The following is a 22,562-nucleotide window of genomic DNA, read 5'->3' as shown; positions in this document are numbered from 1 at the left end:
TGCCGCAAGAAAAAAAGGGGGTGGCGTGAAAGTTGGCTGGGAGGGGACTCAGGGAACGGCGGGAGGCGGGGGCAGGTCAGAGAGGGGCTTCGGGGTCTAACGAGAGCATCATCGCCGGTGGACGGCAGTAATTAGGTGCTGACCAGCCTGGTCCCGACCCACCCACCCCCCAGACTCCTCTTCTGGGCAGAGACTGACGTGAATGGACAGTTTGACACGTAGGCCTCTGCAATTTCAGCCTGGAAATAGGATGTCCTAACAATGATGACTGATAAAGGATCTAGAAAATGCATGAGTAGAGGGTGTTTGCTTTAAAAAATAGTTGGACAAATAATTTCGTGTAGCAAATATGAAGTGAGCGAAACAGCCTGCCTTCTCTGGGGGTGCCCCTCAGAGTCTATTGCTCCTTGAAATCAGCCCCAAGGACCCTGGATTCCTAATCAAGGAATCGAGTCTATTCCTCCCTCCTGTCTTTGTTTCCTAAGTTTCTTAGTAATTTGATCCTTCTGTAGGTGGAGGGCATCAGTTATGTGCTGGGTGTGATTTGCAGGACTGTCACAGGGCCACTCAGCCCCTCATAGCACCCTACTGCTCTGTCAAAATGCTTGAAACGTCCACCATTTATCTTTGGGAGACAGAACTCTCTGGAAAGCACCATCTTTGTCTGCAGGCATGTCTGGGTAGCATAATCACCCGAAATATTTTTTTTCACCCAAGAGTGGGATCCCAAAGGGTCTAGAAGAAACAGAACACTTAATTTCATTATTAAATGATATTAGGGGGGTCAGCCTCAGGTCAGCTGCCACCCTGTCTAACCTCCCCCTGCCTTCCCCCATAGGTCAAGTTTGAGCAAGGCCCTGGGAACGCTTTCAGGCCAGCTGTCTGCCCATGGAAGGGAGTATGTGCTAGAAGCTGGTCTGGCCACCTGTGGACCGGAAGTGAGACAGGGTCTGGGCCCCTTGGGGATGTGTTTCCATGGCCACTGCTTTTTTTTGCTCTAAACCTACCCCAGCAGCAGCACACCTTCTCACTCTAGCAGGTGAATAAAAAAGAGATGGGGACACAGAGATGTGGTGCTTGTACTTTATTGCAGGGAGCCAGGCAGGGCTGGTGGGGATGGAGTGAAGGAAACATCCGGGGAGTGGCAGGGTCCTCGGCAGGTGGAGATCTTCCGCTTCTAAATCCTAAGCACAGTGTCGGCTTTGGATTATTTTGTCCTAAAGCAAACAAACAAAAAACCCAATACAATAGTGAATGAACGCCAAGGTCAAAAACCCAATACAATAGTGAATGAACGTCAAAGTCAGACCCAGAAACTTTAATGTCACCTAAGAGGTTCGGTGTTTCTTTGAGGAGCTAAGCTTAGACTATTTCTCAGAAGCTTCTTTATTTTTATTTTCTTATTTTATTTATTTATTTATTTATTTATTAACTTTTTGGCCGCACGGCATGCGGGATCTTAATTCCCTGACCAGGGATCGAACCCACACCGCCTGCAGTGAAAACGCCGAGTCTTAACCACTGGGCCGCCAGGGAAGTCCCTCAGTAGCTTCTTTAAAAAAGGTAAGATAGGGCTTCCCTGGTGGCGCAGTGGTTGAGAGTCCACCTGCCGATTCAGGGGACACAGGTTCGTGCCCCGGTCCGGGAAGATCCCACATGCCGCGGAGCGGCTGGGCCCCGTGAGCCATGGCCGCTGAGCCTGCGTGTCCGGAGCCTGTGCTCTGCAACGGGAGAGGCCACAACAGTGAGAGGCCCCGCGTACGGCAAAAAAATAAAATAAAATAAAAATAAATAAAAAAGGTAAGATGGGGCTTCCCTGGTGGCGCAGTGGTTGAGAATCTGCCTGCCAATGCAGGGGACACGGGTTCGAGCCCTGGTCTGGGAAGATCCCACATGCCGCGGAGCAACTAGGCCCGTGAGCCACAACTACTGAGCCTGCGCGTCTGGAGCCTGTGCTCCGCAACAAGAGAGGCCGCGATAGTGAGAGGCCCGCGCACCTCGATGAAGAGTGGCCCCCGCTCGCCACAACTAGAGAAAGCCCTTGCACAGAAACGAAGACCCAACACAGCCAAAAAAAAAGGTAAGATGGCTGTGCCTGCTCCCTGGGGATATTTGCACTGTGACTCCTCTCTCTGGATTAGAAAAGGGTCCCCAAAGGGAGTTGACACTGCAGCTGAGGGATGTGGAAATCCTCCGCTGGGCAGTGGGAGTGGAGGGAGCCGTGTACCGTGAGTGTTATCATGCCGTCCTGGGCCTTTTGGGGGAGGGTGTCCACCAGCATCTTCAACTGGGCCCCTGCATTTTTCATGTCTTCCTCAGGGCTGAAGGGTTCAAGGGCAGCCTCATAGCTGGGAAGCGTGCCCATGAAGAGGTTTTCAATGACATGTAGAAAGTTCAGGCAGACCTCTGTAAATGCTGGAGCACAGAAAAGGGAGAGCGTGTGTATCCAGGCCCTTGTCTACACTGGCCAGCTTCCTGCCTGGGCCTGGCCCAGATGCACACAGCTGGGCCTGTCAGCAAGACATAGCGGCCCTTTCGTCGACGGCCTTGAATGGGAGACCTGGTGGCGCTCCAAGCAGTCGGCTCTTTGACGCCATGTGGATGCCTTCTGGGTTGTGGCCAGCTTTTCGTGGCTTGCCTGAGCCTCCCTTGTACTTGCTGGGTTGTGGCGGCAAGGTGCTACTGGCTCTTTCTGATAGAGTTCTAGGCAGGGCACTGAGAATAGAAGCTGCTGATCTGTTTGGTGTGCCGTGCGGGGGCCGGGAAGAGGCCGTCGAGGGTTTTGGCTCCCACTGGAAATATGCCTCTTACCGATGGTTAGTGATGGTCTGAGCCACAGGTGACAAAGTCAGGCTCTGGCAGGAAGAGGCACTTGTACCAGCCAAGCATGAGCCCCAGAGCCTGGCCCAGAAGAGGAATCCACTGTGGGCGCCAGGCCTTGGGGGCTCATTCACACACAGACACATCTCTGCCTCTATTCCTGGCCCTGCCGTGTTCCCTTCACCAGAGTTCTCCCTACCCCGCCTCCGGTTGTGCTCCTTTTTAGGTCCCTGCCCCCAGGAACTTGGGGAGAGTCACCATCCCCTACTCCCTGCTTGCCCATCTTCCTACTGAGTCTCAAATCCCCGTCCTTGAATTCGCTGCCTGGTGTGCAAACTCCCCTGCCTGGGCTCCAGGGCCCCACTCAAAGTGGCCACTCCAAGTCAGACCCTCTCCAGAACTTAGATCCCTGCTTTGCAACTTACTACGTCACCAGCCAAGTTACTTTATCTTTCTTTAGCTCAGTTTTCTCATCTGTAAAATGGGGATAATGTCCCCACTTCATAGGGTTGTTGTGAACGGGGTTCAGCACGGTGATGGGCACATTGTAAGTGCTAAATAAATGTTAGACCTTATTATTGGTATTATCGTATGTGCACACACAGGAACGTACCAACACATCCCGGCCCCACCTCCTAACGTATTTCAGTCCTGTCTTGCTGAGCCACCCCCCTCTGTACCTGGCATTGAGATCTTCTAATTAACATACGTTTCAGTCCAAATGATGTTATTTCCCCTTTAAAATAGACATCTCTGCACCGTAGTTGTTCCCACTGCCTCTTGGTCTTGGTTTTCTAACTAACTCCCCTGCCTCGCCAAGGTCATAAAACTTATCTCCATGGTTGTCAGGAAACTTTGAAAGTGAACTATCGGGAATTTGTTTAAAATTTTTTGTTGTAGAAGGAGTAGAAGAGGCTGATACAGAGTAAAAAACAGTTCAGTAACCCAGCTCCCAAGAGATCAGGGGGTTTCCGGGGAGGTGTGATTCACCCCACCCCCATTCCTCTTAGTGACAGCTGCAACTCTTCAGAGACTCCTAACCCTTTTTTTGCAGAGGACAGAAAATGTTTAGAAATCTCCATTCTGAGTTGGCAGTTTCCCAAAGGGAAGAGCCCTTTCTAGAATATTCCTCTCTGTGCAGAATGGGGGACCTTGCCTTGGGTTGGGTTTTTTTGGAGCCCATGAGGCTCCTTCCAGCCTCTTTGGCTGCCAGAGTGGTGTGTTGACCCCACATCTGGAGGCAGCACCCAGGTCTCTTGGCGTCTCGGGGTCTGTCCAGCCCTGGGCTTTGAGAAGCTTGTTTGTTACTCTTATTCTGCCGGTCATTGCATCTAGGTGGGATATTCTCCATCCCTTCCTCCAGTCTGTTCCATTCCCTGCACTTCTGAGGTTGCTGGATATGGAAGATGGGGTCCTTTGCAGGTTTCCCCACAGCCTCGGGGCTCTCCCCAAGTTCCCAAGATGAGATTGCTCGCTAGACCCAGCTTCCTGGCTGGGAGTCAGCTTTCCCAGCCTCTCCCGGCAGCTAAACAGAGGGCATGGACAGCCGTCCCCTCTCCCGAGCAGAACTGGGAGAGTTCTTGAGCTCGGCTTGGGGCAGAGGGCTCTGGACACTCACCAGGGCTGCCAGGGCAAGCTTCATAGTGGGAGGGAGGCTGGTGAGGGAGGCTCTGTCCCTGTCTCTGGATCTGGTGGTCTTGTGGGAGATATGCCCATCCGGCCCATATTTTCTTATATGCTCCTGGAGCGGGGAGGGCAGGGCGAGGGCTCCACTTATGGGACCACACTGTTTACATGGGCATCAGCTCAGTGGAAAAAATAAACATTCTTCTTTCTCAACCCGGTTTCTGTCCCCATGGAAACTGAGCTCACACAATAGGCCACTTGGGAGGGGGGAACCCAGGGTCTGGTGTGGAGGCAGCAAGGGTTCCCAAGTCAGAGGGTCTGGAGAGCTGGCCGCCTGTGCCACTCTCTCTGAACCTGAGCACTGGGCAGTCCAGATCGACAGCCAGAAGCAATTGTAGAGCCCACCTGGACCCATCACCCTGGGAGAAACTGAGGCTTAAGGCCCCATAGCAGTGGCAGCAACAGGACTAGGACTTGGGACTCCTGATACTTCAATGGGCTCCTCTCCAAGGAAATGGCTGGACCTTAAGCTTCCAGGGTCCCACGGTCCAGAACATCTCGTGGTCAGACTTGGGGGAGACCCTGGACTGAAGCATGTTGACAGGTGAAGGAGTTCTCCGGAAGGTCCCTGAAACCCAAGCCCCAGGTCAGGCTGGAGGACACACTGCACCAGCTGGGTCTGGAGTCCTGCCCTCCTGACGGCAAATCTACGGGCACTTTGGGCCTTATTGCACTTGACCTCTTAATGGCCTTTGACCCTCTTGCCGTTTACTTCTTGAACCGTTCTCTCGCCTGCGCTCCCACGACTCAGTCCTCTGCTGTTTTCCTCCCTGACCGACCTTCTTGTTCTATAGACGTTGATTCTTCACTGATCGAGCTTACGTATTGGTGGTTCCAGGCTGTGGCCGTGGCCCCTTCTGGCCTCCTGATGCTACATCAGAGGCTGCCTGCTTCTCTCTCCAGCGTCCGTGCCTTAGAACACAGGGCTGCCCGGGTCAAAGTCACCTCCTAAACGACCTTCTGCCTCCTAACTTGTCCTCCTTGGCCATCCTGGGAAAGGCCACCAGAAGGATCTTTCTAAGCCTGCTAATCACATCCTCTTCCTTCTTGAAACCCTTTTAAAGCTTCCTTGGGCGGATGGGATAAAATTCAAGTGTGATTTATTACAAGGCCCTTGTCCACTGGCCTTTGCTTACCATTTGAGCCTTATTCCTCTGCTCCCCTGCGTGGGGATTTAACCCTTAATATTTTTTTTTTTTTGCGGTACGCGGGCCTCTCACTGTTGTGCCTCTCCCGTTGCGGAGCACAGGCTCCGGACGCGCAGGCTCAGCGGCCACGGCTCACGGGCCCAGCCGCCCCGCGGCATGTAGGATCTTCCCGGACCGGGGCACGAACCCGTGTCCCCTGCATCGGCAGGCGGACTCTCAACCACTGCGCCACCAGGGAAGCCCTAACCCTTAGTATTTGCCGATTTGGGAACATGCCTCGTTTTTCTTCATGCCTTTTTACCTTTGTACAAGCTGTGCCTCGTGCCTGGAACACACATCTGCCTTGTCTCCTCCAAATCCTATCTGTACTTCAAGATTCAATCAAATGTTCATTCATTCATTCATTCAATAAGTGCTGACCACCTGCTAGGAGTTTCAGGCACTGTGCTAGGAGTTAGGCGTTGGCTTAGACATGGAGCAGCCCTGCTCTGGAGCCCCTTCAAGATGAAATTGCCGCTGGGCTTCGAGGAGTGAGGTCAGCAGAGAGCAGCCAGTGACCAGTGCCAGGGGTCTGCCACAGCTGCAGGGAGCTACTTGCTCAAGGTCACACCCTCCCCGGGGCAGCTCTAGCAGGTGGTCCTTTTACTCCAGAGCGCTGTGCCTGGCTGGCCAAGTCTTTGCCGGGCCTGCGTGGCCTGCAGGCCGGTTTTCCCCTCTGCCCAGCCCAGATTCTGCCCGTTTCCCTTCACAGTTATTGATCCCTAGTAATAATCTTGTACCCCAGACTCCAACTCAGCATCTGCTGTCAGGACAGCATCAACACACAACAGGGATGCAGGAATGAACCAGGCGGGCCCAGGTCCCTGCTGCCGTGGAACTTCACTCTGGTGGGGAGACAGCAAGCGGCTGGTGAAACAAACGAAACACTCGCAGGTGTGCTAAGCGCTACGGGAGAATGAAGCGGGGACCCTATGGTGGAAAAGGAGAGTGAGACTAAGTGGGGGGATGGGGCGGTCCTCTCTGAGCAGGTGACTCGGTGCCAAGATCTACAGGGGAGGGGCCTGCGCAGAGGGGGTGCCCAGCACCAAGGCCCTCAGGTGGGAAGGACCTGGGCTTGTCCGGAGCACTGAGGGGCATTGTGCCTGGAGTGGGGAGTGGGGACCAGATCCCGAAGGGCCTCCAATTAAGTTCTTTATGCTCTGGAAGGGGTTTCCTTTTTCATTGCTTTAAAAAAATTGTGTTAAAATGCACATAACATAAAATTTACTGTCTGAGCCGTTTTTAAGTGTCCTGCTCAGTGGTATTAAATACTTTCACATTGATGGGCACCCATCACCACCATCCACCCCCATAACTCTTTTCATCTTGTAAAACTGAAACTCTATACCTGCTAAACACCAACTCCCCACCCCGCTTCCTTCAGCCCCTGGCAACCACCGTTCTCCTGTCCATCTCCATGATTCTGACAAGTCTAAGAACCTTATAAAAGTGGAATCGTGCCATAATTGTCCCTTTGTGACTGGCTCAGTTCGCTCAACATAACGCCCTCCAGGTTCATCCATGTAGCATATTGCAGGATTCTTTCCTCTTTGAGGCAGAATAAGATTCCATTTTATGTCTAGATCACATTTTTCTTATCCATTCACCCGTTGACGGACACTACAGTCGTGTCTGCATTTTCGCTATCGTGAGTGATGCTGCTGGGTGTACAGTCTGGAAGGCGTTGATAGGGAGTGATGGGGTCTGATTTCCCTTCTGATGAGATGTCTCTGACTGCTGCTCTGAGGGGAAAGGATGGGGTGGGGTGGGAGTGACTGAGCGGCTCAGCAGAAGGGATAGTGGGTTTGGACCAGCTGATGGCAGTGGGGTGAGGATGTGAGAGACCCAGGGACAGGCTTGACGTTGGATAGAATAAGATGGGCTGGGGAGGGAAGCATCGGGCTGGGGCAGCCAGGGGCCTGGGGTGCTATTTCCTGACCTAGAAAAGACTCGGGGGCTTCCCTGGTGGTGCAGTGTTTGAGAGTCCGCCTGCCGATGCAGGGGACACGGGTTCGTGCCCCGGTCTGGGAAGATCCCACATGCCGCGGAGTGGCTGGGCCTGTGAGCCATGGCCACTGAGCCTGCGCATCTGGAGCCTGTGCTCCGCAAGGGGAGAGGCCACAGCAGTGAGAGCCCTCGTACGCAAAAAAAAAAAAAAAAAAAAAGACTCGGGAGGAATAGGATGGGGGTGGTATCAGAGTGAAGCATTCTTCAACCTGCGGTCCCCGTCAGCCATCGCTCTCACTGTCAGCCTCTACGGCCCTCTGTTTCATGCTTTCACTTTGCAATTCTTTACTTGTTCTAACCTCTTACATAATGTTTGCTAAAAAGGAATCCGTGTGGCATTAATCGATGAATGTGAGAGTTGGAGGCTCAGAGCTGCCTTAACACGGTTAAAAGCACAGGTTCTGGAGTTGCCATCGTGTGGACTCATGGAGTAAACTACTGTGTAGCTGAAAGATCAGGAGAGGAAGGTCTTCTGAACTGATCATGAAACGATCTCCGAGGCAGGCTGCAAAGGGGGAAAACAAACAAACAAACAAACAGACGAACAGGGGACTTCCCTGGTGGCTCAGTGGTTAAGAATCCGCCTGCCAGTGCAGGTGATACAGGTTGAAGTCCTGGTCCGAGAAGATCGCAGCTAAGCCCGTGCGCCACAACTACTGAGCCTGCGCTCTAGAGCCCGCGTGCCTAGAGCCCGTGCTCCACAACAAGAGAAGCTACTGCAATGAGAAGCCCTCGCACCGCAACAAAGAGTAGCCCCCGCTCACTGCAACTAGAGAAAGCCCGCGCGGCAACGAAGACCCAACACAGCCCAAAATAAAATAAACAAATAAATAAATTTATTTAAAAAAGCAGACAAAAACAAAGTGGAACAGAGTAAAAAACAGAATATAAGAGCAAAAGAATCCACATATGTAATTGCTTGTCTATGCAGAAGACATCTCTGGAAGTGGATGGTGCTGGTTGTTTCCACAAGGTGCACGGAGGGGACCCAGAGAAGGAGACTTCACTGTATAAGCACTTTGGTGCCCTTTGCATCAGGAATTATATAAAAATATTATCAATAGAAAAGGAAGAATAGGTCTGACACTTGCTACAACATGGATGAACCTTGAGGACACAGAGCTAAGCGAAATAAGCCAGTTACAGAAAGACACATGCTGCGTGAGTCCGCTTATACGAGGTACTGAGGGTAGTCGGATTCATAGAGAGAGAGAGAAGAATGTTGGGTGCCAGGGGCTGGGGGGAAGGGGACGAAGAGCTATTTTTGTTTAATGGGGACAGAGTCTCAGTTTGAGATGATGAAAAGTCCTGGAGGTGGATGGTGGTGACGATTGCACAGCAATGTGAAGGTACTTAATTCTACTGAACTATATACACTTACAAATGGTTGAGATAGTAAATTTCATGTTGTATGTGTTTTGTCCTAATTAAAAAATAATAATAATAAAAAAGGGAGAGAACAGCTCAGAGAACGAGGCTGAGTTGGATCCCAGGTGCATCGCTTACCAGTTGTACTATCTTGGGCAAAGTACTTCACTCCTCTCTGCCTCGATTTCCTTGTCTGTGTGATGAGCATAATAATATTATGTATTGCATCTGGCCATGAGGATTAAATCTGGGTGATGCACATTAAGGGGTGCCTGATATGGAGAAAGTGCTCAGTGAATGTTGGCGAGTATCATACTGGCGTGTCTCCACGTTGAAGGCGCAAGAGAAGTCCTTTCAATTTTGAGTTTCCTGGGCTTCCCTGGCGGCACAGTGGTTAGGAATCCGCCTGCCAATGCAGGGGACATGGGTTCGAGCCCTGGTCCGGGAAGATCCCACGTGCCGCGGAGCAGCAAAGCCCGTGCGCCACAACTACTGAGCCTGCACTCTGGAGCCCACGAGCCACAACTACTAAGCCTACACACCACAACTACTGAAGCCCACGCGCCTAGCTCTGCAACAAGAGAAGCCACCGCAATGAGAAGCCCGCACACCGCAATGAAGAGTAGCCCCTGCTCGCCACAACTAGAGAAAGCCCGCGCACAGCAATGAAGACCCAATGCAGCCAAAAATAAATAAACAAAATAAAATAAAGAAAGAAAAGGAAAGAAAAGAAAATGCATGGTATTAAAAAATTTTTTTTTGAGTTTCCTTGTTCAAATTCACACACTTGACTCCGGGGGATGCAGAGGATCTTGGGTAAACTGTGCTGCATTCACGCTGGGCCTGGGCCCCCAGGATGAGGGTTTCCTTTGTTCCTTCTACACTGCTGTGTCCGTCACATACACCTGTGAGCTTAGCTGACTCCCACGTTCCTGACCTGACCCCAGGGCAGGGCTTGATAGGCAAGGTTACATGAACAAAGAGTAGTTCTGAGATCCCCCGGTAGGTAAGCCACGTAAAGAGGCTTAGTTCCCTCTTATCCTCATCCTTGAGTCATAGAACTAGGGTGTCTCCATGAAGCCTCCCCCAAACTGGCTGTCAGACAGGGAGGGCCTTCTGGGCACATGGCCTGTCTCCTTAGTGACACCGCCCAGGGGCTGTGCAGGGAAGGGCCCTATGAGTGTCATCAAGGCAGTTCATCAGGTCAAAAACCTTCAGCCTTCATGAAGAACCTTGGGCTAATCCCCCCAGAGCGGTCTGCGTGCTGTTCTCCAGGGCTGTGTCGCGCGGAATCGTGAATGTACAGTTCCTGCTTCTGTTCCTCTCTCTGGATACTCCATTCCTGGTTCCAAGTGTCCCAAGACGGGCTCTTCCATCCTGGCCCTTGGTGGGATGGTGGGGAGGGGCATTTCTCTCCCCCGCCCGAGAGTCTGCAGAGCAGCTGCTTCTCTGCCTTGTCCTGTGGGCAGTTAGGCAAAAAGAGTCAGTCAAGGCTCAGAGCCCAGAGCTTCTTAGACCCTAACAAATGCTCCTCAAACCTTAAACACCCCCGCACTGCGAATTCCAGGCCAGCACCTGCAGCCCACCGTAGCACATGGTGAGAGCCGGGAGCCACCGATTCTGGCCGCGTGTGGGCAGTCACCTGGTCACTGTGCAAAGACAAACTGTCTGCAGGAAGATAAGACTCTTGGTTATTAGCACCATGGGTGTGGCAGTGAGTTGGCACAGTTCCTGCTGGGTCCTCCTAGCAAAAAACTGTACCCTGTGTTTCCTGGGCCTGGCTCTGGAGCTTCAGGGAGAGGGCCTGGCCACAGCTAGGGCAGTGGCCAAGGAGCCTGTCCTGGGTGCAACCTTCCCCAGGCTCCAGCTCGGAGGGTGAGAGCACCTTGCGCCTGGCTCCAGCATCCGCTGGGGCCCGAGGGTGGGAGGGACCCAGGGGATCTAGAAGCCCTGCTTGGGGATCTGGATTTTAAGGTGTGCCGATCCCTCTCCCCTGCATGCGGCGTGTGTGTGTGTGTGCACACGTGGGTGCCAGCTTGGTGAGCTCTGTTCAATGCCCCCTGGGGAGCCTGCCCAGGTCCCCACTTAGAGGGCTGGTAGGGATGGTGGTGGGAAAGCCTGGGCCAGAGGCAGCCCAGGGAAGGTGTTGACTGAGACCTGCTGTTGGCCCCTGGGCTTGGTGTCGACTCTGAGCCAGAGGCTGGGGTGCAGCCTGGGCTGGCATCTGGCCTATTGCAAGTCCCAGCCTGGCCCAGAAAACAGGTTGGAGGCTGTGGGAGGGCCATGCTGATCCTATCCATCCGGCTGGGCCAGCAGACTGGGACTGGTCAGGCCATAGGCTCGTGGGGTCAGCTCATGGGGCAAGCTGTAGAGTGTTTAGCCTCCTCCCTCCCCCCTGGGCTTCTGGCTCCATGCCCGTTCAGGAAACGGCCCCTGAGCAGAGCAGAATTTCCCTTGTGGGTTTGCTTCATTCTTTTCTGCCTCAGTGGCTCCTGGGGAGGCCCCTGCTTTGACCCAGCCCTACCAGGAGGGGTCTGGCAACTTCTGGACATTTCAGCCAGAATGAGCAAAACTCCACTGGCCGTGATGCCTGGGGCCTGTGAGCTTTCAGAGGACCTAAACATTTGTCATGTATCTGTTGGATTCCAAGTATAAAAAGAAAATCAAAATTGTAATGAATGAATATTTATCTAGGTAACATTATTTCCACTAGCTTACTGGGACTCTGTTCAACTATGATATAGTTATATGTGGATGCAGTAAAGTTTAAGTTGTATGAACCCAATGCATAATCTATTCTTAGGGTCAGAATTATTAAATTTATACAAGCCTCTTTCAAAAGTTTATGGCCCAAATTATATTTATTGTGGGAAGCGTATATATTTGAATGTGTTTGATATGATATGGGATAGAAACATCAAAACTCATAGGCCCTCACAATATCTCCAGCTGTGGCCATAGCAGAACACAGCCACCATCCAAACAGGCAGGGAGGGACCAGAGAGAAGAAATACCCCAGCTTCTCTCTTGTCCTGTCCTCTGAGCTGTAGCCAGAGCCTTCCATTGGCCTAACCAAGTGGCATCAGCCAGCAAGGAAGCCCCGGTTTTGTGGCCCTTAGATGTCAGCCTCCAGGGACATGGAGTAGATCATGAAAAGATGGAGAATGAGTGGGGGGAGGGGGTGTGAGTGTCAAATATAAGAAAACCAGCCTTGGGACTTCTCTGGGGGACCAGTGGTTAAGAATCCATGCTTCCAATGCGGGGGGCTCAGGTTCGACCCCTGGTCAGGTAACTAAGATCCTGCATGCCACGCGGCGTGGCAAAAAAAAAAGAAAAAAGAAAGCAAGGAAAACCAGCCCATAATAGTATCATTCTACATACGCAGCTCTGGATCTCTCTTTTCCCACTTAGTATATGTCTTGGATGTCTTTCTAAGCCTTGGCACTTACAGATTTTGATTTTTTTCATGCTGTAGAGTACGCATTTGCAGGATGTAATAAAATTTAAGTTACCAGTAACTTTTTGATGGACACTTGTATTGTTTCCAGTTTTTCTGCCATTATAAACCACTCGGCAACTACATACCTCTTTCTGCCCAACGCCTGGATAAGACGTGCTTCTCTCCCCACCGGTATTGACGTTCTCTGCGGAGGGGTTGTTGTTGGTGAATGACAGGGCTGGGAAGGTGGGAGTGGGAGGGCGTCGGGGTGGGTGAGGAATGGGGGATCTGATTTGTGCAGGGATCTTGATCACCTTCCCAGGGGCAAGTTGTCCCTCAACCCGCAGAAGAGGGCAGTAGCCAACCGAGATGCTCACGTAGGCTGCTGAAGCGGCATCCTGTGAGCGCGTTACCCATCCATCAGTTGCGGGTTGTACCCAGGTATAAAGTGACCTGGCTTTTGCTGTTTCTGGAGTTTCAGGGAGGGGTGGGCTGCGGCAGGTTTCAACCCGCTGAGGATCTGAGCCTTTTCTTGGCTCCCCAGCCCGGCAGGCTCCTGGAGCTGAAACCTGGGGGCTGGGAGCTGGGGATGGGCTTTCCTGAGACCGGGGGCCTGGCAGCACCAGCTGGCTCTGGGGGAAGCTCCCTCCAAGGGTGGGGACAATAAAGGTGATGGAAGGCCCTGTTCTGCAGGGTGGAAACTGGTTTCCCCTCCGTTTTACTGGCAGCTCTGGGGATTTGGGTAGCAGATTTGCGTTGACAGCATGTGACACGATTCACTTCCTGACCTTTCCCAGGGAGCTTGTGCACTTGGTTGCTGAATTCTGCAGGCTCTCTGTTCTGCAGTGAGTCACCAGGTCCTGCCCTCCACGTCTGTCTTGCCCTGGGCTTCTGCCCACTGTGGACTTGGCAGGTCACTGCCAAGGTCCCTCTGCCCAGCGCCTGACGGCCCTGCCCTCACCCGTCAGGGGGGACATAAGCCCACGTGGTCAGCAGACGGGGGTCAGGGCCCAGCTCTGCTGCTGGCTGGCCGAGAGGCTCTGCAGGGCTGCGGTGGTCCCACAAGCACAGGGAAGGGGAGAGAAGACCACCACGGGCTCCTTCAGGCTCGTAGTCTGAGACCCAGCGATGTCTCACCCAGAGGAGCCTGGTGAACCCCTGGCCTGCGTCCTCCACCCACGGCCTACGCTGTCCCTTCTGGGACCCACATCACTTTCCGTCCATCAGGGTGATGCAGCGTCCTCAAACCCAGGTGTTCACGAAACGAACTAGAACTTTATTTATCATCTGTCTCTATTTTTATAACTAAAATAGTTACAGTTTATATCTATATATTTTACATGTAATGTGTTTATCACATATACATATAAACATACATAATACATATGATAATAATATATAATATTTATATGATAACTAAAATAACGAAAATAAAATGTAATTTCAGTCTCAAGCCTTCACTCTGCTAAGGGGGTGGAAACCTAGTCTCAGCCCCCTTGGGGCTTCTCCCGTGCAGAGCTGTACCTAACTTCCAGGGGGGCTTGTTCAGAACCAAGGCTTTGGTGGGGTTTGTGTGGTGACAGCGTCTGGTGCTTGATGTCACCTGTCACCAGCTCATCTCTTGCTGCTGGCCATCAGCCTGTGCAGGCCTCCAGTTCACTGGCTTTCTCTGCCACCTCGGGGCCACTCCTGGGTGCACAGAATCCCACTGCTGCTCCCACGTGGTGCGGGGCTGGGAGATTCTGCTGTGACACCACCTCAGATGTTATCACACATCCATTTCTTCTTTGGGGGGTTTTGCTCTCTGCTCTCAGATTCTTCAGACCCACCTGAGCACTTTGCCATCTCACTAAGGCTTGGTCTCTCCGGCGGCTTACCTGGTGGATTTGATAACCAGAGAGGATCCGTTTTTAATGCCTCCCTACTATAGACAACAAAACTTATTCTCATTAATAACTGTGAAATGAAATGAAGAAAAGAAAAGAAACAGAAAAGAAATGCAGACAGTGATCACTGATTTATTTATCTGTCAAGATCATTTTATTTTATTGAAATACACACACGCTGCTGGCAAATATAAATATCAGAGCACACAAATATTCACACATTAAAACACAGCTCTTCAGCACTATTTACAATAGCCAAGCAACCTAAATGTCCATCGACAGATGAATGGATAAAGAAGACGTGGTACATATACACAACAAAATATTACTTAGCCATAAAAAAGAATGAAACAATGCCATTTGCAGCAACATGGACTAGCCTAGAGATTATCATACTAAGTGAAGTAAGTCAGAAAGAGAGACAAATACCATAGGATATCACTTACATGTGGAATCTAAAATATGACACAAATGAACTTATTTATGAAACAGAAACAGACTCACAGACATAGAAAACAAACTTATGGGGACTTCCCTTGTGGTCCAGTGGTAAAGAATCCACTTTCCAATGCAGGGGACACACGTTCGATCCCTGGTCGGGGAACTAAGATCCCACATGCTGAGGGGCAACTAAACCCACACGCCACGACTACTGAGCCTGCATGCCTCAAGTCGAGAGCCTGCATGCCGCAAACCACAGAGCCCGCGCGCCACAGTTACAGAGAGGAAAACCCGCACGCCACAACTAGAGAGAAGCCCCCGCGCCGCAACGAAAGATCCCACATGCTGCAACGAAGATCCTGCGTGCCACAACTAAGACCAGATACACCCCCGCAAAAAAAGAAAACAAACGTATGGTTACCAAAGGGAAAAGGGGGTGGGGGAGGAATAAATTAGGAGTTTGGAATTAGCAGATACAAACTACTATATATAAAATTGATAAACAACAAGGCCGTACTGTATAGCCCAGGGAACTACATTCTATATCCTGTGATAAACTATAATGGAAAAGAATATGAAAAAGAATATATATATATATGTATATATCTGAATCACTTTGCTGTACACCAAAAACTAACACAACATTGTAAATCAACTATACTCTAATAAAAAAAAAACACAAAAAAACAAAAGCACAGCTATTTATTCAATAGTTTGTATATTTACCTAATGAACTCTGATCCTTTGGTTATAATCTGCTATATTAATTTCTTATGTAAATAATTATCCAATTAAAATTTAGCCAGAAGTAAAGTTTTATAAAACTGAAATATGTACCTGCAAAAGGTAAAGTGAGGCAACTACTAAATTGTACCACTGATGTACTGTTTTATTTATTTGATTTGTTCTTTAGTTTTAAAACAATCAGCAGTTGAAAAAAGAATACATTTCAACTTTAAAGATATTAAAATTCAGTCCAATATTTCATGTATGAACAAAAATGTTCACTTCCTAAACAAAAAGATTATACCTTACACTGTTTTACTGTTTAAAAATTTAAACCCAAAGAAAAGCTCAAGTGGCCTAAGATGACAGAAATGAAGCAATTCAAGTTCTCGTTCTTGCTTTTTACAAACACAGCACTTTGGTTGTTTACTTTGAATTTGCTGTTTGAGCACAGCAGTACGTAGCACACAGGAGCTGGAGACGAACTGAATCTGAAGCCAGCTCCAAGGATTCTGCCCCTTCACAAACTTACTCTTTTTTTTTTTGAGCCACTGATAAAATAATGTTCTTTATTACAACAGAATATAGCATACAGATTTATAGCAAAACAATATAACAAAACTAGATGAATGAAAGAAAACAAACTGTAAAATTGACTCAAGTAAACTTAAAGATATGCTAGCACAGTAACCGAAGAAATCATAGAACCCTAAGAATCAGAAGGTCCAGTTGATTTTACAGGCAAGTTTTACTAAACTTTTAGGTAATAATAATAGGGATAGGAATAGTAGATAATGTATATTGAGCTGTATCTATGTTCCAGACAGTTTGAAGTGCTTTACGTAGTAAGCAAATTTAATTTTCACAGTAATCTAAGCGGATAGTCAGTGGCTTCTATGTGAGAACTTTCAACGATGGCAAGCTTTCTACTTTGTACTTAGCCTGTTCTTTAGTTGAATAGCTTTAACCAACAATTTTCTTTTTACATATTTGCAAATATACTCTATTATTCCCACCTATTAGCTCTAGTTCTGCCTTGTAGAGCTATATGACATAAGTGAACCTCTTCTTTCATGTGGCAATCCTTTATATCCTGGAAAGCCATTATCATGTCTGCTTTCTCTTGTTTAAGAGACTTCATTTAAGATCCGTACAGGGACTTCCCTGGCAGTCCAGTGGTTAAGACTCTGTGCTTCCACTGCAGGGGGCACAGGTTTGGTCCCTGGTTGGGGAACTAAGATCCTGCATGCCACGTGATGTGGCCAGAAAAGAAAACAAAAGAAACGTTTTGGGTTTCCCTGGTGGTGCAGTGGATAAGAATCTGCCTGCCAATGCAGAGGACACAGGTTCGATCCCTGGTCCGGGAAGATCCCACATGCCATGGAGCAACTAAGCCCGTGCACCACAACTACTGAGCCTGCGCTCTAGGGCCCACGAGCCACAACTACTGAGGCCGCGTGCCACAACTACTGAAGCCTGCACACCTAGAGCCCGTGCTCCACAGTAAGAGGCACGCATGCAGCAACGAAGAGTAGCCCCCGCTCGCCACAACTAGAGAAAGCCCGCGTGCAGCAACAAAGACCCAACGCAGCCAAAAATAAATAAATAAAAAGAAACCTTTTGCATAAATTATTTAATATCCATATTTTCCCACTTTCTAGTCCTGTAGCCCTCTTAATTTCCTGCATAGGTTTACAAAGATTGCTATTAGTAGTTTTGTGTTCCTGTCTTCACGACAAACTTACTCTTGACATGAGCCCATTGGAGACCACTGTATAACTGGGAGTTCTTAGAGATAATTTCCATGTAGAATACAATGCCTGTTAAAAGATAAACAATAAACATGTGCTAATTTGGAGTTTACGTATATATTATGAAAACTCTACGTTACCTGTATCAGATGCTTGCAACTTGGACTTAGGAGAATATTCCAGGTAGGAGTATTTTATCACTGACATTGTTTAGAATTGCTGGTGCATGGTGTTAGTATATAGACACAGAGAATGGACTTGAGGACCCGGGGTGGGAGGGGGAAGCTGGGGCAAAGTGAGAGTAGCATCGACATATATACACTACCAAATGTTCAATAGCTAGTGGGAAGCAGCAGCATAGCACACCTTCCTCCCTGCAGGGCACATGGAGGGCAAGCCCACCTCTGGGGCTTCGCTTTCGCTCTCCCTCTGCCTGGATGCTTCATCCCAGATTATTTCCTGATTGCAGCTCTCAGAGCCCCTCTGTGGATAAGCCTTCCCGGATCACTGCGGGCCCCTCTCCCCAGTCGCTCTGGATTTCAGAATCCGGCTTTTTTTCCTTTAGAGCCTTCATTACCATCTGAAATGATCTCGTTTATGTGTTTGTCTATTATTTGCCTTCCCCTCCCTCCCCCAACGTAAACTCCATGCTCGCCCATGATTCTCCAGGGCCGTGCACGTAGTAGGTGCTTATTAAGTATTTGTTGAATGAATGGATGGGGCTCTTAGCCTCTCACCGCCCCAGCCTCAGCACCGGGTGTTCTGTGAGCGTCGGTGGTGGGGAGGATGAGGATGGCACTCAGAGCAGGGCCTGGCACATACTAAATACCAAAATACTCAGTGTTTTCTGGGACAGTTATTGCACCCAGGCCCTGGGGCTTGGCCTCAGTAATTTCCCATTTCCTGAGATGCCCTCAGCTGTCCTTCCCCATGTTTACCTGCTGAGATCTCCCTGCGTGCACCGACCTTCCATTCCCATCTCCACTTGCAGAAATCCTTCTCACCTTCGAGACTCAGGCCAAAGGCAACCTTCCACTAAGACTTCTCTCACCTCTTCAGGGAGAATGTAGCATCGGCAGTGACGGCAGCAGCAATAACTCCCACCCGCCCTCTGCCCGGCACCGCACTCAACTCCACCTCTCGTTTTGGTCTTACAACAGTCCTACGAGGTAGGTTCTGCTCCCGTCCCCATTTCAAAGATGGAGAAACTGAGGCTCAGGAAGTTGCCGGAAGTCTTGCAGTCACAAGTAAAGGAAGGAGTAAGTCAGACAGAGAAAGACAAGTGTCATGTGATATTGCTTATATGTGAAATCTAAAAAAAAAAAAATGGTGAAAATGGACTTATTTACACAACAGAAATAGAGTCACAGATGCAGAAAACAAACCTATAGTTACCAGGGAGGAAACGGGGGAGGGAGGGATAAATTGAAAGATTGGGATTGACATATACACACTACTATATATAAAATAGATAACTAATAAGGACCTACTGTATAGCACAGGGAACTCTACTCAATACTCTGTAATGACCTATATGGGAAAGAATCTAAAAAAGAGTGGATTCATGTATATGTATAACTGAATCGCTTTGCTGTACACCTGAAACTAACACAACATTGTAAATCAACTATACTCTAATAAAAATTTAAAAAAAAATCAAAGTTTAAACAAAACAAAACAAGTAGAGGAGGGAGGATCTAAACCCTGGCAGGCTGACCCTGGCCACGATCTCCAGCCCCTGTGCTGAGGGTCCCCACCCTGCCCCCGCCATTGACCATCCCATCTCCAGCCCTGTGTTCTGGAACCTGGGACATCGCTGGGCGGGGGGGGCGGGGATTAAACCTAATTCTGGCCCTTCATCCCTCACCCCAAGCACCTGCTGTTTTTATTGCCAAGAAAAATTGGTTCCATAGAACTATTGTGAAAATTTTGAAGGAAAAGAAGTTCAGGCGCGGGGAGGGGACTAACGGAACTTGGCAAATAGAAGGTAATTACTGCAAATCGCATCTTAACATTTTTGTGTAATTACATACTTCTCTGTGGTTCAGACCGCTCAAGAGTTAGTTTTAAAATACAATCCTGGGACTTCCCCGGCGGTCCAATGGTTAAGACCCGGCACTCCCAATGCAGGGGGGCCGGGGTTGATCCCTGGTCAGGGAACTAGATCCCGCATGCTGTAACGAAGATCCCGGACGCCGCCACTAAGACCCGGTGCAGCCAAATAAATAAATGAGTAAGTAAATAAATATTTAAAAAATAAAATAAAATAAAATACAATGCTGACTGAAGTAAGTAAGTTCTCCCCCCCTGCCCCCATCTCCCCTCTGGAAGGCTGGGCCTCTGTGAGGAAAGGCCCATGACCTGAAGCTGGCCGTCCTCCCAACAGGCGACACAGTGCCCAGCACAGGGATGTTTGGAGCGATGCAGGACTTTGAGCTTTTTTTCTCTTAGCCTCAGAGGTGTCATCTGTACATTGGGGCCAGTGGAGGCCGCCAGCCGTCCCTCTCAGAGGGGCTGTCAGGTTCAGCAAGTGACGGGAGGAAGCCCACGCATTCCAGAGGCCTCGGCTTGAGTGGTTTGAGGGGAGCGTGTGGGGAAGAGACAGTGGTTGGCCGGGGCCCAGGGCTTGGCCCTGCTTCAAGGGTCTCACAAGCATACGGGGAGGCAGACGGACAAGGTGACCATGGTTCACAGACTGTTCCCTAGGAGCTGCTCAGAGGAGGAAAAGACAGAAAGGCTTCCTAGAGGAGGTGTCTTTGAGTTGGGTGGGTGGGTGGGTGGGAGCTGGAAGGAAGCGAGGTCAGAGCTGGGAGAGGCCGGCCCCTCCATCGGCTGTTCTCCACATGCCGAGCCTGGGGCTGGTACTGAGGACACCGTTTAGAGTGGGAGACAGATGCTAATCGCAACAGTGACAGATTCCATGAAGGAGAGATTCCGGCATGGAGGAGGGATCACTGGACCTGGGTGTTGGAGCAAGGGTCCCTTGGGTGGGCTCTGATATCAGCAGGCACTGTCTAGTGGGGGGAGGAAAGGGGGCTCTGAGCAGAGGGAAGAGTGTGTGAAGCTTGGTGGCCGGAGGGAGCGGGGCCCTGTAAGAAGCCGGCATGGCCGAGGCCCACGAGCTCGATGAGCTGGAGACCTCTGGGCAGGGGCCCGTCCACACAGAGCCTAGAGTGACAAAGGGGCATTTGCGTTTAACTTGGTCACAGGACACCTAGAAAGGTACTAAAGTGGGGTGCAGGGCAGGCTGGAGCAGGGGCAGGGGGCACAGGCGGGGGACGTGCATCTGGTGGATGGAGGAGAATGGGGCTTGTTGGGGTGGGGGAGGGCAGGTGGGCACAGCTCAGTTCATGGAGTCTTCTAGAAGCACCACTCTGGAGGGCGGGCTGGGATTGGGGTGGAGTTTGAGTTCATTGTTATTTCGACTCTGTGGTCATGGCTGTTATGTTTGTTAAATGAATGTAAACAATCCCCCTGATTGGGCTCATGAACTTGGATACAGAGAGGGACACTGCCCACACATCCACACCCACGCAGGCCTGGGGCTGGGCCTGAGCCTGACTCTGCCCTCAGCCCCACAAGCAGTCCTATCAGGCAGATGGGGAGTTGGCTGTAGAAATGGCCCTCCAGGGGCGATTCCAGGCTGGTGACCTGGGCGCCCTAGCCGTGGACCCGCGTTCTGCCTGCTCCCTGCCCCTCTCACGTTCTCACGGAGCCCAGCCCCGCTTCCCCACCCAGGCCCTGACCTGCTGGAGCCACTGCCAATAGGGCCTTCACCTCACCTGGGAGCTGACGTCTCTCCTGCAACAGCAAGGGGGCCCCGGACCCTGAGCCCACGGACGGTGGGGCCTGGGGCCTCGTGGTGGGCCCGCCTCTGGGCTGGGGTTAGACGGGGTGATGGGCAGCGCTGGCTCTGTTTCCCCAAGTCTTGGGTGGGTTTGCCCCCGCCGGGCGCCGTTGTGACTAGGGCTGAGGCTTGGGCTGTCATCCAGCCTCCTCAGGCATCCCTGCTTGCTTGCCTGGGCAGTCCCATCTCCCCTGGCCTCGCTTTTCCCATCTGAAAAATGGGCATAGCACCGGGTGGGCAAGGTTGTTGGGGTTAGGGAGGGTGAGTGGCATCACGGGTGGCCTTGGACTTTCCTTGTTCCAACCCCGGAGATGAGCGGCCCTGCAGTCTGGCCCAGCTCTGGGGAGAGGCTTTCTCAAGCCCGGGGGGCTCCAGGCCCTTTCTCAGGGAGGCTCCCTCTGCCAGGAGATGAGCTCACAGGGCGGGCCGGGCCTTGGGGGCCACACATCCGTTGTCCTCCCTTTCCTGGGAGTTGGTCCAGAGACAAGGGGCAGGGCGTCTGGTTTTCATCGGGTGCCTGTTTCTAATTCCTTTGGCCTCTGAGCTCCTTTCAGAAGGAGGAAGATGCACTTAACTGATCATGACCCAGCACGGTGATGAGGAAAAAGTGCTGGGCTTGGCATCAAGGAGAACAGGATCCGGGGCCTAACCGGGCCACTTACTGGTGTGTGACCTCGGTGAGGTGTTCACTGCCTCTCGGCTTCGAGGGCCCCATTTGGAAAATGGGAATAATGATTTCTGCCCTGTCTACTCCACAAAGTAGAGAGAGATGGGAAAGTGCTTTGTAAACCGCAAAATATGAAACTTCCCCTCTGCGGCGGCATGGTTGTAGGTGGGGTCCTGCCCAGGGGCCTTGCCCCACACGGGGGCAGCCAGGCCTGCTGGCCGAGCCCCGGGTCTGTGTCTCCAAAAGGTCAAAGCAACTTTAGGTCCAAGGAATGGAGACCCATTTTAGGAGCTGCTGGCTGGGGACCCTAAGCATGGCAGGGGCTCAGAAAAGGAAGAGTTCAGTCTGGTTGGCGTGGCCTGGGAACAAAGTAACACACTAAGGAGAGCTAACGCTTACTCAGTGCCCGGCACACTTCTAAGACTTTTCTGTGTATTAATTGATAAAGCATCACAACCGCCCTCGGAGGGAGGTTACTGTTTTCTTCCCCGTAAACCCTTCAAGGGTGGAAAGGCATTTTGGGAGAGGGAAAGGGGTGGGCAGAGGCTGGGGAGCCCCTCGCACGCAGGGGCAGCGGAAGGAGAGGGCCCAGGGGTAGGGGTCTGACACCACAGCAGCAGGAACCCTCGGAGGCTCCTGGGTGACCTAATCCTTGAGGGTGGGCAGGAGGGGGCTCTTGGGAGGACCGGCTGTGGGCCTTCCTTATTCCTCTGGCTTCTCACTTGAGCACAGGTCCA

At 51.0% G+C, this 22,562-nt stretch overlaps 1 protein-coding gene across 1 annotated transcript; it reads right to left on the bottom strand.

Moving 5' to 3' along the window:
• Positions 1-2,137: 2,137 nt before the first annotated feature.
• Positions 2,138-4,462, bottom strand: SCGB1A1 (secretoglobin family 1A member 1). The gene is made up of 2 exons (XM_065882456.1): positions 4,439-4,462; positions 2,138-2,458 (listed from the first exon to the last, which is right to left on the bottom strand). Exons 1-2 carry the CDS (start codon positions 4,460-4,462, stop codon positions 2,138-2,140), a joined length of 345 nt encoding a protein of 114 aa, XP_065738528.1.
• Between the last annotated feature and the right edge of the window lie 18,100 nt (positions 4,463-22,562).

Source organism: Phocoena phocoena, chromosome 8, assembly GCF_963924675.1.
Source record: "Phocoena phocoena chromosome 8, mPhoPho1.1, whole genome shotgun sequence".
NCBI lineage: Eukaryota > Metazoa > Chordata > Mammalia > Artiodactyla > Phocoenidae > Phocoena > Phocoena phocoena.
Note: the sequence above shows the minus strand (reverse complement) of the source record. Positions and strands in the feature narration are given on the sequence as shown.